Raw genomic sequence first — 17,947 nt, 5'->3', positions numbered from 1 at the left:
GTTCCTTCTCTCCAGAGATGCTGCCTGTCCCGCTGAGTTACTCCAGCATTTTGTGTCTACCTTCGATTTAAACCAGCACCTGCAGTTCTTTCCTACACAAGTAAACTATCCCTTTGTTCCAGAGATGCTACTTGATCAAATGAGTTCCTCAGCCGTTTGTTCTTTGCATCTCATCTATGACAATCACCTTCACTACATGTCCTTCATTTATCAATCTTCCCATAACTATAGTTGCTTAAAGAGAACAGGACGAGCTTCACCTTTACCTATTAAACCATATCATCTGCTGTTTATTGAAACTTTGATGAAAAAATAACTGATTCTAACTTGTCCTTCATAAAGTCCCCGGCAAAGACTGGAGCAGAGACTCATGCAAAATAACTTACAGAATTCAGAAATCAATAAGTTGAGTTGCAAAAGAACTACTATCTCACTGCTTTCATCAACAGTTTTTTTTTATTGCAAGAAATCCATGGTTTTTAATGTGAAATAAAATATGTACATTGGTATGAACAGATAGCAATATCCCTTTTGCACCAAAAACACACTATGCTTGTCATAATTCTTGGGTTTTTAACCTTCCTGGAGTTTTCAGAAACTAGTAAATCCAAAGAAAAAAAAGCACTGCTTAAGTATTTTTTATTTGCTTTAAACCTTTTTTAATGAGATAACTATCGAGAAATGAGGGGGGAGAAGACTGTTGTCCATGTCATGTGAATGGACGTTGGGGGTAATCAAATCTCCAGAATAATCTACAGAGTTGGAACTTTATAAAAATTCCTCCCATCAAATATCAGATAGATTAATTGACACTAAGCATTAAAACTGTTCATTAGTACATTTGCCACAAAAGGACATAAGCTTGGAAATAGGATTTCATTCATTCATCGAACACAAACTCCACGCAACACCATTTCTCCAAAATAGAAGTTTGGCACTCTTGCAGTTTGCACCCAGAACCAAGTACTAAAGTGGAACTTGCAGGGTTCCAGTGGGAGACTCTGGAGCATCTTGTTGGTGTTGCATCATTACCATGCTAACCGCTCGGAAGAGCGTCAAATCTTAAAGGAACTCTCCACATAGGATGACGCAGAACAGTTGTATAAAGGGCTGCCAGAAAAACACAGGGGAAGAATGGAGAATCTGTTTGGATCCATGCCAGAAGTGACACCACTACAAGGTGTGGGTTAATCATGGTGCAGGTCAGAGATGATTGTATAAAAGTGGCAAAGAGTGAGGAAACAACCACCTTTATCCCGAGCATTTAACATTGAGGCCAGTGTTGCCAAAGGTTGGTACCAATATCAAAGAGAAAACTCTGTAATTGATACCTCAGCTTGCTCCCGATTCTTTTGCAAATATGCAAAAGCTGTAAGATTGTACCCAGAAGCTCAGATTTCTACATAAATTATCCACTGCATCATCCTTGACTTTTGGTACATGGTCGATGCTGGGAAAATATTGGGTTTGCTGAAGTAAATTGCACATTTACTTTAACAAAAAGTAAATTGTGCCTGGGCTACAAGTACAACTGTGAAATGATTGCTAATGCAATCTAACCCAGTTACACTATTGGATGCAAATGAATCTATACTATTACAGTCTATACAAATTTATGGACATTTTTAATTAATTAATCCATATTTTGCTCCTTGCATTCAGGACAGAATGTACCTCATGTATAAAAAGTTTTACAAAAACTGAAGAGACCCCAATCACAGATTATTACTCTGAGTGCAACACTGCCGAAGTTATATAAACATTCAACTTTTACACATTGTTAGAAATATATAAAAAATACAATCACGAGCATGTCCATCGGCAGAGCTAGGAGACTCAAAGGTCATTTCACGAATGCTTTGTCATGGAGTTTCAGCTGAGATCTGCCTTTGACCACCTATTCACAGTTGGCTGGACTAGTGCCTTGTTCTATAATCATATTAGAAAATAATGTCCTCTTGGAATTCTTGTAACTATTTCTCTGTTGCGTCAGTATCTGCTACATTTTGTATTTGGCACTGAAGTGCTTGATCACCAATTTCTGTTGGTACTTTAGGCTTTGTAGTCACCTGATGATCACTCTTCTCTTTGACAAAGATGTTATTCTTGGCTGCAACATTTTCCACCTTGGTGTCGCCTTGATCTGTGAGTTGTTCTTTTTGATGCATGCCTGTTTCTGGACTGGTTTCAGTAGATGAGGCCAACTCTGTCCCAGCTGCCAATTCAACGTTGGTTCTTGACTTATCGCTTATGTCTTCACACCTGGTTTTCTCTGGAGCAGATAAAGTCGTCTCCGATAGAGAGGACTTGGTTATGGTACCTTTAGCTCCTGACACCTCCTTCCTGGGAGGCCCCCAGATAAAGTTCTCTGGTGGCTTATAATGCTGATGGGCAAAGCGCAGGAGTTTCCTTCTCTCTTTCCTGGATTTTATTGTGTAAACAAAATATTCCAAAGCACTGTGCAACATGTTGGGCAGAGTCTCTTCAACTAACGTCTCATACAGCAGGAAGTGGACCAGGCCAATCTGGAAGCTCTCAAACTTAAATTCTCCTAAACTTTTTAAAATGCGGGTGATTCTCAGATAATTGTGCTCGGATCTTTAAAAATAAGGGTACAGTCAAATTAAATAATTGGCATTTGGTTGATACATGTCAAAATACTGTAACATCAACATTGATTTACAAAGAATTGGTGGCTCAGAGGCATCACTAACACCTTTGGTTTAGAAGATTATGGTTCAGGCCTTACCTCAAAGACTCAACCTGATAAATCACGGAAGACATTGCATAAGAGGGGATGTGACAATGCCGTGTTTTAGCTCATTTACCAGTCTACCTCATCAGGACACACTGTTTGAAGACTTCAGAAATTCATCTATTCGTTGACCAATAGAAATTTAACAAACACTATTTGAGATGAATATTAACGGGTCACTATCCCATTTACTTGGCCATATACTTGCTGGTTGCATTTGCTGAGATCAGATCAGTTGCAAGATTTGAAACTTGTTTGAAAGTTCTTTCGATGTGTATCCTCATCGAGTCATACAGCACTGAACTTTGACCTAACTTGTCCATGCCAACCAAGATGCCCCATCTACGCTGGTCCTGTTTGCCTTCATTTGTCAATACCCCTCTCAACCTACCTTATCCATGTATCTGTCCGAATATCTGTCCTTTAAATTTTTTTTTGTAACTGCCTCAACTATTTTTTCTGGCAGCTAGTTTCATTTACCCACCAGCCAGGAATGAGTGGGTTAATATATGATGCGTTTGAAGGCGCTGGGCCTCTACTCGCTGGAGCTTTAAAAATATGAGGGGGGGAGCTCATTGAAACTTACTGGATAGTGAAAGGCCTGGATAGAGTAGATGTGGAGAGGATGTTTCCACCAGTGGGAGTCTAGGGCCAGAGGTCATAACCTCAAAATGAAAGGACGTTCCTTTAGGAAGGAGATGAGGAGGAATTTCTTTAGTCGGAGGGTGGTGAATCTGTGGAATTCATCCATCCACCTTCTGCTTGTACCTTGTGAGTGACCACCTCACTGTAACTCCTATCTATGACCTCTCACATGCCTGGATAATCCTGAGGTTGTCTGCTTGTCATTGCTCAAACAGAGAACTGATGCCCATTCAGATATTTTCCACGTTCCTTTGAATTCCATTATCGTGTCTCAAGCCCTTTGTGACCCAGCACCACTTTTTATAATTCTGACATGAATATTCTTTACTTTCCTTCTTCAGGGATCGCCCTCTCCTTACCTTTACGTTTTTGCTCTCCCTGTCTTGATAATTACTACAAAAGAACAAGAGATCCAGGGAGGTTGCAGACTTGAAAATGAAATAGTGTTGGGAACAATATCCAGGTATTATTAGTCACTTTCATAGCCTAACTGTCATTTAAATCTTTCACCCTACGTGAGATCATAATATCACTCCCCTTGTTTCTACATAGGGTGCCAATAACGGTTCCATCTCACCTCCTGCCATTTGCTCTCGTTAACCTGGTCTTAAACTGTGATCCCTATTGTCATTCTGCCCACTTGGTATTCAATTACAGAGCCTCCCTTTTGACACTTTCCCCCTCCCCACCATGGGCCTGTACCTGATGGCTTTGATAGCTTTCTCTGGGTTCATTTGCCTCAGTGAAAGACGCTGGTTCCTCATACACTTACTCATTGAGATGTTGAAATCGTTCCTTCCAGTTTGAAGCACGAGCCACTGTCCCCGTGTTTTTATCTTCTAGTTTCATTCCAAAGAAATCCAACATTATTTCATAACCCTGGAGATAGTTAGATTTTGCTTCCTTGGTTTTAAGAAATTCCTATGAAAAGAGATACAAAAGGCTATTTAATTTGAAAAACTTTGATATTGTCCCATTCATGTCATCTGTTGACGTTTGGGACCCCAACCCTGCACACATCTCCATTGTTTTGTCAAGGGGTTCTCAGCCTGTAAAAATCCCCCTTGCTTGGTATGAATCAGGTAGGTGCACGTTCTCCCTGTGAACACGAGTTTCTCCCCGGTGATCCAGTTTCTCTCCACAACCCAAAGATGAGTAATTGTATAGTTCCCTCCTGAGTAAGTAGCTGACGGGATCTGGGGAAGGGGTGTTGATGAAAATGTGGGAGAATTAGGTGGATGAGTAGAAGTGGGTACTTGATGATGAGCATGACTCTATTGCCCAATGGGCCACACTGTGTCCCTCTCCACAAATATTGTCTGACCTACTGAGTAATTTCAGCAGGTTTTGTTTTTACTTCAAACTTGCATTTCTGCTTCAACAAGCATTGCCCAAGGTTCAGGTGGCAGATTGTGTCCCAAGTTTGAGCATGGCACCTTTTGAAAGCTTTCAAGAGGGTGCAAAGATGATTTTCAAAAATGGTTCCAGGAATGAAGTACTGACTTTGTGGATACAGGAAACAACCATTGGTTTCCCTCCAGTCCGGGTGCAACCCGTCTCTCTTGCACAGGCCCTGGAAGAGAGTCCAATGATCGATGTACACATACACTCTCCCTCCTGCACCAGCTCCTTATCCATGTGTTTAACTGCCCCACCTTCCTCCTTCTTGCTTCGCTATATCGTGGCATGGTGTGTCATTCTGAGATTACAACCATAGAGGTCCTGCTTTTTAACTTACTACCCAACTCCCTAATTATCTTTGCAGACTTCTCATCTCTCTTCCTTCTTAAATCGTTGATACTAAAAAGGACAATGACCTCTGGCTATTTACCCTCCCCCTTCAGAATGTTATGTGGTCTCTCAGAAATATCCTTGACCCAGGCACTAGGGAAGCAGCAAACTCTCCTGAAATGCCACTCAGGGCCACAGAAATGCTTGTCTCTGCCCTTAACAGACCCCAATCACTATTGCTCGCTGAGACTTTACGTACCCTGCTTTACAGCAGAGCTGATCATAGTGCCAATGATCTGGCCGTTGCCTCTATTCTCTACGCAGTATCCAAACTGGTATACGTGTTGGATAGGGGGTAGCCACAGGAGTATCTTGTACTAGGCTGTGGGCCGAGCATCAAAAATGTGTCTAGAAAAGCAACTTTCGTGACCCATGTCTCGGAACTACATGAAATTTTGCACAGATTTAGATAAAATATAATCGCGAAGTCATAACTCGTCAGTGCCAAAAGTTGCACATTAATTAATTAAACTAATTAGAAAATGAGATCGAAAAAGCGCCATCTAGTGTCCAATGCCCATATTACACCATGGGGAGCCTATTTCCGTGTTGCAGTCTATTTAAACCATATATTATTATACTATATATAAATGACTTGTGTATATGACTGTAATCATATATAATTATGTATAATTATATTATATAAAAATAATTGTGAGTGTGTTTTTTCCAATGACTGCTGCAGTGGTCTGGCTCCTGAACCAGCCTAATTAATGGGTGAGGGCAGTTCCTGTGGGTTCCTGACTGCCAGTATGCAAAGTGGGGGTCATGGCCATAGTGGGACTGGGACATGCCAGGCTGGGGGAAGGCTAAGGCATCTTCCACTGAGAAGAAAATGCCTAACCCTAACTCGCCTCCCCTTCCACAGCTGCCCACGGCTGGAGCTGGAGCTGCTTTGGGACCAGCTGCGGGCTCCGTACGTGTGGCCCCACAGCGCGTCCACCTCGGCCAGCATGCCCTTCTTGATCATCGTGGTGATGTTGGTGGGGAGCAGCACCAAAGATACTAGACCACAACAGGAATGGGTCCAAGAACGCATGTGGTTGTGAATGAGGAAGTGCAGGGAAGGTTTTTCACATTGATTCCTGCAGCGACAGACTAACTCCAGCCTGAACGGTCTCAAGTTTAGGAGAATGATCGGTGACATCACTGGGAGTACAGGGTAGATATCAAGTGTGTAAGAAGGAACTGCAGATGCTGGTTTACATCGAAGATATACATACAAAATGCTGGGGTAACTCGGCGGGTCAGGCAACATCTCTGACATTCTACCCTGAGGATAGACACAAAACGCGTCAGGCGACTGTGAGATGCAAGCATTTTGTGTCTATCTTCAGGGTAGATATCAACCCTGGCCGCTCGCCCTCATGGGGATCTGGGTGCATTGCAGTTCATTCCAGAGGAGAAGCTGGATACGTAAACACAAGAGGTGTAGAGACACCAGCACCGGGGGAGCACGACCCTCCGGCTGGGGTCTCCCACTGAGTCGCAGCCCAGGCGGTTCCGCTCCGCACTGCACCCCTCCTGCTGCCATACCTGGGATGGTCTGGAGAAGACCACAAGGCAACTGTATCACCCCGTCCCAACCTCACCTCCGCCCCCAACTCTAGCCCCAGGCCCCCGAGCAGGACGAGCAGCGGATCTCCCCTCACTCACCTGGACACTTTGCTGGCTATGAGCAAAGATACTAGATACTTTGAGCAGCACTTCCATAGCGCCGGCTCCGTCAGACCGCCCGCTCACTCGCTGCAACACCGGCCTACTGATAGCCCAACCGATCCCTCGCAGCACCCACCGGCCGTCCGACCACTCACAGCACCCACCGGCGGCCTGGCCACTCTCACCATCCACCAGCGGCCCGGCCACTCTCACCATCCAACGGTGACCCGATCACTCTCATCACCCACCGGCGTGTAACTCTAAATGTAACTCTACATTTGTTATTTATCAATTTCATTTAACAGTTCACATCATAACTTTATAAAGATAAATCAAATGAAAAACAAAATGAACAGCAAGGTGAGCATCACCTTTATTCCTTGGAAACCTTGTAATTGTTTTGATGTAATGAGGAGGCAGCCATGATCCCAGTGTCCTCGCTGCTTAGCGACCATAAAACAAAACGCGGGATTGGTCAATTTGTGTCCGACCTCAATGTCAAACGTGCATTGATTGGACAACTACTACTTGGAAAATTGGAAGTTTTTCTCATATTTAAAAAATGTGCAGGTTATCGTCTAACGAGTTTCAGGTATGATTTATATCATATTTTTACCCAATATGTTAAAAATTCAGGTAGTTCCGTGAGTTGGGTCACGAACTTGAACAAAAAAGCTCCTCGGCCCACAGCCTATACTATTTGCCACTCCTGGCAGTCAGCAGTCTACCTGAATGAACCTTTGGTATGACCACATCCCTGGAAATATCATCTGACGGGAACATAGCACACCACTAGCTGCCATTACTGCTCCTTCAGTAAACTAGCAGACTTCAGAAAAAGGAAACATTTTACCATGCCCCTGCCTCGTGGTTGCTCACCCTCCCCACTGAAGCCCAATGTTCAACAAAGCCCACACGTTCACCATCAGCAGAACTTACACTTCCTGCAGTCCTTTTTAGAGATACAGCATGGAAACAGGCCCCCCGGCCTACCGGGTCCGCGCCGACTAGTGATCCCAGCACATTAACACTATCCTACACCCACTAGGGACAATTTTTACATTTACCAAGCCAAATAACCTACAAACCTCTACGTCTTTGGAGTGTGGGAGGAAACCGAAGATCTCGGAGAAAACCCACGCAGGTAACAGGGAGAACGTACAAACTTCATACAGCACCCATAGTGCAGATCGAACCCGGGTCTCCAGCGCTGCATTCGCTATAAGGCAGCAACTCTACCGCTGCGCCACGGTGACTGCCTCTAGAGCCTGCCTTCCTTTTAACGCAGTCACTTGAGGAACAACAAGCTGCTTGCCTTTCATGGACACAAAGGGCTTCATTCTGACCATGATGAGGGGCTGGCATGAGTGACCTTCCATAACTATAACAACCTTCCTTTGTATGAGGTATGATTCCAAACATCAAGTGTTTTGGTGCCCATTGACTTCTGCTTTAGCCGGGCACCTTGATGCCACATTTGGACAAATACTGCACTGTTGTCAAAGGCAATCCCTCTCATCTCCAACATTCAAATCTGTAGTCCATATCTGGACAAAGGCTGTGAAGACATCGAAAGTCTTGTGGTCTTGGCAAAGCCTAAATGTGACAGTGGTGAGCAGTTTACTGCCGAGCACCTGCCACTCAATTGCACTGAATTCACTTTCCATTTCTGACTAATTTAAGCACTGATTAAACCTGTCTACATTTTGTGTTTAGCAGTAAAGTCTTTCTGGATAGTTGTCTACCACATGCAGATTTGGTCTCCTTAATCAAGAAAGGATTATATACAGTTGTGTGCTGTCTCCCCCAAGTCTTGTATGAGTATGGTTGGTGTTCAGCTGCATTTTCAGATGGAGTGAGCAGGCACCAGGGGATTAGCCGAGAGCAAGACGGGAGAGGAATCGAGACACAATATTCAGCCAGATTTCACAACTTACCTTGATCTCCTCGGTGGTCAGTTCCTCAGCATGCCAGTTTAGTCCTGGTTCTCGCAGCGGGAACAGCCTGATTTATTCATACAAGAAATTAATTACAAATGTGTACCTGTGCAGGAAACTTAAAACAATTCAATGCTAGAGTTGAAAAGTTGAAACAAACCATTGAATATAGGTGTGGTTGTTTTCTAGCTTGTCATAGTCTCCTTTCCATGTGGTGAGGATATCATCAATATAAATACCTGTATATAAGACGGCATTTTAATATATGCACTAGATTTACAGTGCAAAAAGCACAAAAGAGATTTACAGGAATGATACAGGCTTCAGGGCAATGGTGAGACCACATCAGAGAAGGTTTGCTCAGCTAATACATAGAATGGGTAGGTAGTGTTAGGGAAAGTTGGACAGACATGGGATGCATCCTTTGGAGTTTGGAAGAGCGAGAGGAAACCTGATTAAAACCAAGACCCTGAAGCATATTGACACAGTGAATGTGAAGAGAGAGTGGTAAGCCCTGCGATATGCTCCTACGGTAGTCAAGCCAACATAGATGTCTTTTCTCCGGAGATGCTGCTTGAGCTGCTAAGTTACTCCAGCATTTTGTGCCCATCATAGATGTCTTCATGGGATTAGTCAAGAATATGACTGCAAATGAACAGAAGGCCACCCTGATAGGTGAAAAGAAAGGTAGGATCATGTGTGTAGGCTATAAACATTAACATGTACCAGTTTTTATGCTAGTTTTTAATGAATAAAAGTGAATAGGCAGAATATTTAAGGTGGTTAAAAAAAAAGTACATATTTCCAAATATAACGGATTGCCATTCAGGCCTGAGGTGAAAAGATAATCTCTCATTACCCACAAAATGGTGAATCTTTAGCACTCATTACTGAAGAGTCTGTGGAGGCTCAGTCGTAAAGTATGTTAAAGACCGAGATGGAGAGATGTCTGCATCTTGAAGGGATCAAGGTTTATGGAATAAGTGTAAGAAAGTGCCACTGTGGTACAAAGTTGTGAGCAGATCTCTCGACTTACCATCCGGTTTCAACGGTATTTCCTTCATGTAAAACTTGAGATTGACTTGACCACTGTTCTCGCGTGATTTTGCCTTGGTTAACAAAAAAACGCATGTAAAGTAAACACATAAACAATATGCCATTCTGTGGCAATATGTATTGAAGTTATACTTAATCTACCATATCTTCTGAGAAAGGAGAAGAAACATGCTGGAGATGACATAATAATGCAAAGAGTCAGGACACCAAGCTGAGGAAGAGGTAAACTAAAGGTTTGTTCAGATACGAAATTAAAATCGCATTCATCTGACTCAACTTGAGTCTAAAGGGCTATAGTTTTTCTTGGATCCCATCAGGATTGGGTTAGATAGCCAAGCTCTCAAGTAAATCCATATAATATAATTCTCCATTCTCTCTTGACATTTAATGGTATGTGGAAAGAAAAGAACAGGGGAACGTACGTGGTCTGTGGGAATTTTTTATGGCCAACATGGAGTGGCTACATGTGATCACAATAGCATGAATGATCAGGTCTGGCTCTATTGCACAATCTTAGCACATGTAGGAACTTGAGGGATAACTTTTTTACACCATAGGTTGTGGGTGTATGGAATAAGCTGCTGGAAGAGTAGTTTGGGCAGGTACTATGGACAGGATAGATTGAGAAGGATATTGGCCAAACACAGGCAGGTGGAACAAGTGTAGATGAGACATGTTGGTCGGTATGGGCAAGTTGAGCCGAAGGGCCTGTTTCCACGCTGTATGACTATGAATGAGGTTACACAGCTCTGTCCTACTCGTATGTGTACTCACACACATGCACTCCATATACCCACCTAGATATCTGTGCACACCCATGTGACAGAGTCACAATACTATAATCTGCTCTCCAGCTTGACACTAAACATTTGCCTTACAACCAGAATTTCTTCTTCCAGCATCTATGGAACGAGGGAAATAGGCAATGTTTCAGGCCAAAACCCTTCTTCAGACTGATCTGATCGGCCCGAAACGTTGCCTATTTCCTTTGCTCCATAGATGCTGCTGCACCTGCTGAGTTTTTCCAGCACTTTTGTCTACCATCGATTTTCCAGCATCTGCAGTTCCTTCTTAAACAAAGGTTTAAAGGAGAAGGGTGATGACAGGTTTTTTTTACACCGAGAGCAGCAAGTGTCTGGAATGCACTGCCAGAGGAGGTGGTGGAAGCAGATATGAAAGTGATGCTTAAGAGGCATTTAAACAGATACACAGGTAGGGACTTTAGGGATACACACCATGTGTAGGCAGATGGAATTAGTTTAGATTGGCATCCTGATTAGTACAGACACGGTGGACCAAAGGACATGTTCCTGCATTGTATGTTTAAGAAGGAACTGCACATGCTGGAAAATCGAAGGTACACAAAAATGCTGGAGAAACTCAGCGGGTGCAGCAGCATCTATGGAGCGAAGGAGATAGGCAACCGTGCCGAAATCCTTCTTCAGACGCTGCACCCGCTGAGTTTCTCCAGCATTTTTGTGTACCTTGTACTATATTATGTTCTACTGTACCCAGGAAATAGACCCCAATGTAAGGTCTTAAATATCAGAAAGCTGAGGATGATGCTCACTCACTGGATAGTCATGTCGGTACATATACAGGTCTCTGGCAGCAAAGTAACTTCTCTTTCGTTTGAATGAAGTGTCAAGATTATCCTTATTCTGTAAAAGATCAAATTGACCAAATTAACATGGTGCCACGTAAAAAAACAAGACAGTACTCTGCAACACAGAATCAGCAGTGCATCAAGGTGTTGTGAAATTCTGTTGTCATATTTGAGTCTATTACACCTTAATAACATAATGCGGCTGCATAAGCAGACCATGCACTGCACTGTAACAGCAACATTTTTATTGTATTTTTATGGCATACTTCTGAGAGTTTATGAGTTCAATGGAGATACCAAACAATATGTCAACACTGCCCTGATATTTTCCTCAACCATTCTTGCTGCATAATTGCACTTTGCCTTCAATAAATTTCCTGTGGGTCGAGCTTATCTCTTGGACTAATAGGGAACTGCTGTAAATACTTCAGAACACACTCCAGAACTTAGATCACCTCAATCTCAGTAGCTGAGCTACAATACATAGATCATGCCTCTGTTTTGGCTTGGTCAGAGACTGAGCTCCAAGCAACCATTGACTCTTTCACAGAAACATTGGGTGGCATAATTGGTAGAGCTGATGCCACACAGCACTAACCTGAACTTGGGTATTGTGCAGAGTTTGTACGTTCTCCACATGACCATGTGAGTTTCCTCTGGTGCCCCAGTTTCCTTCTATTGGTTGAATGGTTAATTGGCCTCTGTAAATTGTCCCTTGTGTGCAGAAACGAGGGCAGGTAGAATCTCAGGGACCAAAGGCAATTTAGGGAGGATAAAATAGGATTTATAATGGATGGTTGGCACAGACTCAGTGAGCCGAAGGGTCTGTCATATGCTGAGAACTATGAGAACAGTCCATACACGCAACATTCATGAGACAAAAACTCCCACTAACTCCCCCCCTCCTTCACAGCCGAACACTGTATTCTGACAACACAGGTACACGGCGAGTCCTGGGAAAATGTGGAATGCTTCTCGTGCCTTAAACCACCGTTCAGAGAAGGCAGGCATCTAATTACTTTCTAATCCAGGCAGCATTCTGGTATTCATGGCAGTCTGATCTCGACGCGAAACGTGACTCATTCCTTCTCTTCAGAAATGCTGCGTGCCCCTGTTATTTTCTAACATTCTGGTGAAGCTCTTATGCACTATTAAAGCCTCAACATCCTTCGAGCAATGTGACAACCAAAACTGCACAAAATATTCCACTGGCCAAGCCAAAGTTTTATACAGCTGCAACATCTTATGGACTTTTATTCTCAACTTGCCTACTGACTTAGGCATGTATGCCTCAAATCTTCTTTACCACCTTATTTACCTGTGTTGCCATTTCCAGGGGCCTATGGACGTGTACCCCAAGACCCCTCTGTACATCAATGCTCCTGTGCCCGGCCATTCACTGTATACTTCCCTCTTACATTTGACTTCCCAAAGTGCAACACATCACACTTCATCTGCCTTTACTCTGCCCATATTTTCAACTGGTTTGTATCATGCTGTATGCTTTTACGACTTTCTTCACAATACATAACTCTACCTATTTTTGTGTAGTTTGTAAACTTGTTAATCAGCCTACCTACATTTTCATTCAAATCATGCACGATTCAGCACTAGTCCTTGTAGGACACCACTTGTCACAGACCTGCAGTCATAATAACACAATCCATCTGTCTTCTGTGGCCAAGCCATTTTTGAATCCAATCTATGCAGTCTTCATGGATCACCTGTGCCTTAATCTTCTGAATCAGTCTACCATAAGAGAACTTGTCAAAAGTTTTACTAAAATCCATATATATAGCATCCACTGTCCTATCCTCATCAGTCATCTTTGTAATTTCCTCAAAAAACTAAATTAAATGTACAAGGCATGACCTAGTTTGTTTTTTTAAACTTTCACTTTCTATACTCTAGAAGGGCCTTACCCCATTTTCAGTTCTCTATAGGGAGGTTGTACGGCAGTCGGGTCACGACCCATGACTCGTACTGTTGCTACGCTACGCCAACTGGAGTACACGCGATGAACTGCAGGTAAGCACTGACCATTGTTTCCAGCGTAGCGGGCCCGTTAAAACCCGCCGAAATGGTCAATTTTTGCGCTGCAAATAATTATGGAAATCGGGATGAGCGTGTGAGACATTTATCCTGCTTCAGAATTCCAAAAGTGAGGAGAAGCGAGGAGGAGGGAGGAGGAAAGTGATGAGAAGCGAGCGCTGAAGGGACAACAACAACCAAAGTGCTTGGCGAACATTGGCCGTTTGCTCACTGCATTTCATCAACAATAAGGCATTATTTGTGTTTTTCTTGATTCCTTTGGCATCTAAAAAGTTCCAGAAGTGATAAATCTGGCTGTAAAATTTTTAAATCGCCCATGGTTCTCAAGTGGGTTTTTACATACAAAAAGAAAATGCCTCTGAAGCAAAATTTATCATAAAAAAAAAAAAAACGCAAACCATGCGTGGGTTTTGAATTACATTTTTCTCAGATGTAAGCCAAGGATTGGCATAATTGTTTGCTGTTAATTGGACATAAGCAACCTAAGCAAATTGACAATATCCTATTGAAAGGGTGGGTGTTTAAACTGTCAGGACATTTTATTATTTGCCAAAATATACATCTCAATAGCCTAATGATAGAAGACTTACTTTTCCACATACCACTTGTAAGTCTGGAGATTTTTTTAGTTGTAAATTTAGCTTCAGAAGCGTCTTATTTTTGCATGTAAAAACCCACTTCAGAACCTTGGGCGGTTTAAAATTTTTACAGCCAGATGTATCACTTCGGAGACTTTTTAGATACCAAAGGAATCAAGAAAAATCACAAATAATGCCTTACTGTTGATGAAATGCAGTGAGCAAACGCGATAATTCCCAATATTTTCAATTTCGATATCTGCACGGCCAATGTTCGCCAAGCACTTTAGCTGTTGTTGTCCCTTCAGCTCTCGCTTCTCTTTACCTTCATTTCTCTTTACTTTTGGAATTCTGAAGTTGGGTACATGTCTCTCACGCTTACCCCGACTTCCACAATTTTTTGCAGCGCAAAAATTCACCATTTTGGCGTTTTTTAACAGGTAGGAAAGTACGCGTTTCGTGTATTAACAACATATACCGGAAGCTGCGATGTCCTCCAGATGGATTGAGCGGCTCCGTGCGTCAAGCCCTATGACCCGGTGACCTTGCGTGCAACCCCCCTATACCTAACATGCTCATCCTGTTTTCCGTTATCCAACCCTCAATATCTCTTGCATCTGGGGTTCTTTTGACTTTCCTTCCTTATTTTTCACTCATACGGGAACATGTCACTTTAACTCTGCCATTTGTTGGATGTCGACCTACCTGCAAGAAACTGCACCCTGTCTACTTATGCTGGGATGTCAATCTTCATAGAAACATAGAATAGGTGCAGGTGTAGGCCATTCGGCCGTTCGAGCGAGCACCGCCATTCAATATGATCTTGGCTGATCATCTTAGATCAGTACCCCGTTTCTGCTTTTTCCCCATATCCCTTGATTCCTTTAGCCCTAAGAGCTAAATCTAACTCTCTCTTGAAAACATCCAGTGAATTGGCCTCCACTGCCTACTGTGGCAGAGAATTCCACAGATTCACAACTCTCTGGGTCAATATAACTCCCTCACTCAAATTCATCTACTGTTAAAACCTCCATCCATGTGTGTGATCGACTGGGCTACATCCAAAACTGCATTTTCTTGTGGACTTGGGCAGGACTGTTGGTCGGCATAGACTCTATAAACCTTTTATTGTACAGTACTTGAGTTTGACTTTATTATAATTTATATGAGAGTGTCTGAGGTCATCCTTCTCGGCCCCTCGGACTCAATCAAAATGATAGCACGCAGCCTTGGAAGCCTTACCCCACTACTCAAACCTCACGTCAAAAACCTTGGCGTGATATTTGACTCAGCACTGAAATTTGACAAACAGGTCAATGCCGTGGTAAAAGCTACCTTCTTTCAGCTTCGGACAATAGCTAAAATAAAATAATTCCTCCACTTTGATGACCTCGAAAAGATCATCCACACATTTATCTCCTCCCGCCTAGATTACTGCAACTGGTATCAGCCAATCTTCCCTGTCCCGCCTGCAACTGGTCCAAAACACCACAGTGAGACTCCTGACAGGCACCCGAAAAAGGGACCACATCACCCCGATCCTGGCCTCTCTCCACTGGCTCCCTGTGCGGTTCCGTATACATTTCAAGACCCTCCTCTATGTCTACAAAGCCCTCAATGGGCTTGCCCCCTCCTACATTCAAAGTCTTCTCACCCACCACTCTACCTCCAGGTCCCTCAGATCGGCCGACTTGGGGCTGCTGAACATCCCGCGATCTAGGCATAAGCTTAGGGGCGACCGCGCCTTTGCGGTGGCAGCTCCTAGACTGTGGAACAGCATCCCCCTTCCCATCAGAACTGCCCCCTCCATCGACTCCTTAAAGTCAAGACTAAAAACCTATCTATACTCCCAAGCCTTTCCTGACGTCCACTGAGCGAGGGCTATATGTATATATGTATGTAGTTTGCTTGTTTATACTATTCTTATAACAAATGTAAAGCACTTTGGCCAACGAGAGTTGTTTTTTAAATGTGCTATATAAATAAATGTGACTTGACTTGAATATATGATATATCTGATCAGATTGGATGGCATGCAAAACAAATCTTTTCATTGTACCTGGGTACACATGACAATAATAAACCTAAACCTGTCCTTATCCAATCTCTTTGCTGTCCAGTGATATGTTTTCCTGTTTAATAACACTGTGGCGAAGTCCTCAGGCCGGCTTCGATGAAGTTGAAAGTGCAATATAAAAAGTTGATGTGAAATTCAGAGCTGGGCCATTTCACCGGAAAGCTCAGTTTTGGGCACCTTGTGGCACAAAGCAGTAATTTTAAATCTGAGATAAGTGTTTGATTTCCCAATTTGCCGGGTTTGGTGACCCAGAGGAATGGAATGTCGTCCTACCGGTTCCAAAATTCAGATAAGATATTATCTGCCGGGTTATCTCACTTTACACAGTAGATAAAAAATGCTGGAGAAACTCAGCGGGTGAGGCAGAATCTATGGAGCGAAGGAATGGGTGACGTTTCGGGTCGAGACCCTTCTTCACACCTTCTTTTGGGACTTGCCTACAAACACTTTACATAGTGATGCCCCACAGGAGAAGCCCGCGGCGGCGTTACTCCACCCCACTAACTTGCAGTGATCAGTACCTGGTCCTCTCCGCTCCCGCCTCCCCTCGCTTCCTCGGCCGTGGCGATCGTTTTCTGAGCAAGCGCTTGCTGCTCCTCCGGTTCCGAGTCGCTCTCCCAGGTCGAGTCGCATTCCTCCACAGTGGCGGGCTCCCTGGCGCTCCAAAACAGCGAATTTCCCATTTACAGACGGGCGATGCCAAGAGAGCTACCACCCAGACATAATCCGGGACAGCGGCAGCGCACTGATTTGCGGAGTCGCGGATTACTTCCTATTTACACACGCATCCTCTCGATCAGCACAACGCGAATCAGGCGCTCAGTGTGTACCAGGGAAGAACCTTCCCCTGCTCCTCTCAATGGCAATAACACACCCTTCACTGGAGCAGGGCTGAGCAAGGTTCCTGTGAACAAAGCTGCAATCTTCATGTATTCTCTCCCGCGCCGGTCTTTTCCCTTTGCCACCGTTCCCAATTATGTAGCTCTTTCATTCACTGAACTGTTGCACCGAAGCTTTCCGCTGTGCCGTCTCCGGGCGGCGGAAGAGGCAGGCAGGCGGGCGGCGCCTGCTGTCCATGCCGAGTACTGCAGCTACTGCCACTGTCAAATTAACAAGCCCTGGGAAACGAAGGACAGACCAAAGATACTAGAGGAGCTCCTCTAGCATCTTTGGGCCAGGCAGGGGGAAGCAAAGATACTGATCTTTGGGGGAAGGAAGGGTAGCAAAATCAGCAAAGATTTCACTGTTGGATCGCACAGGCGGAGCAAAGGTTGGACACGAGTTCACCCATCTCCCGGAACCTATTGGAGCACTCGTCAACCGATGCTATCGGAGAAGCAAAGGGAAAATCTGTAGATGCTGGAATACTGAAATAAAATATCGAAACTACCGGAAAGACAGCATATGGGGAGACATCTGTGGAGAGAGAAAAACAAGAGTTAATGTTTCAAGACCACAGCAATTCGTCAGGATCAATGTAAATTCATCCACCTAAAAATGCTCCTCTCACAAAAGTACTCAAAACGTTGAATTCGGTGAAGGTAGTGTGTAGGGAAATGAGGCGTAAATACATTGGAACGCAGATGCTCACCCAGACACCTTCTCTCCAGAGATGCTGCCTGTCCCGCTGAGTTACTCCAGCTTTTGTATTTATCTTTGATTTAAACCAGCATCCGCAGTTCCTTCCTCCTGTCACTGAATTCAAACCCAGAGGTCTGAATTATCGACCTGGAGACCAAAGGTCCTATAGGATCTTTGCTGTAGACACCAGTTCACATTCCCGTCCTCCAC

At 43.7% G+C, this 17,947-nt stretch overlaps 1 protein-coding gene across 2 annotated transcripts; it reads right to left on the bottom strand.

The window, feature by feature from the left end:
• Positions 1 to 423: 423 nt before the first annotated feature.
• LOC116973089 (opioid growth factor receptor-like protein 1) lies at positions 424 to 17,736 on the bottom strand. 2 transcript variants are annotated; one of them, XM_033020774.1, is made up of 8 exons: positions 14,636 to 14,914; positions 12,768 to 13,386; positions 11,418 to 11,504; positions 9,824 to 9,896; positions 8,948 to 9,026; positions 8,788 to 8,854; positions 4,173 to 4,321; positions 424 to 2,598 (listed from the first exon to the last, which is right to left on the bottom strand). In XM_033020774.1, the coding sequence occupies exons 2-8, from the start codon at positions 12,843 to 12,845 to the stop codon at positions 1,974 to 1,976; spliced, it is 1,158 nt and encodes a 385-aa protein (XP_032876665.1). In that variant the 5' UTR covers positions 12,846 to 13,386; positions 14,636 to 14,914; the 3' UTR covers positions 424 to 1,973. The 2 variants fall into 2 exon arrangements, with proteins under 2 accessions (XP_032876665.1, XP_032876664.1); XM_033020773.1 differs by lacking the exons at positions 12,768 to 13,386; positions 14,636 to 14,914 and adding an exon at positions 16,678 to 17,736.
• Between the last annotated feature and the right edge of the window lie 211 nt (positions 17,737 to 17,947).

The sequence above is a fragment of the Amblyraja radiata genome, chromosome 5 (genome assembly GCF_010909765.2).
Source record: "Amblyraja radiata isolate CabotCenter1 chromosome 5, sAmbRad1.1.pri, whole genome shotgun sequence".
Taxonomy (NCBI): Eukaryota; Metazoa; Chordata; class Chondrichthyes; order Rajiformes; family Rajidae; genus Amblyraja; species Amblyraja radiata.
Note: the sequence above shows the minus strand (reverse complement) of the source record. Positions and strands in the feature narration are given on the sequence as shown.

Excerpts from the sequence above, each read along its gene's own strand:
- LOC116973089 (XM_033020773.1), bottom strand. The coding sequence starts at position 16,839 with ATGGGAAATTCGCTGTTTTGGAGCGCCAGGGAGCCCGCCACTGTGGAG. Across the intron at positions 9,027-9,823 it reads AATACCGTTGAAACCGGATG|GTATTTATATTGATGATATC; the intron begins GTAAGTCGAGAG and ends TCTTATATACAG. Across the intron at positions 4,322-8,787 it reads TGACCACCGAGGAGATCAAG|GAATTTCTTAAAACCAAGGA; the intron begins GTAAGTTGTGAA and ends CTCTTTTCATAG.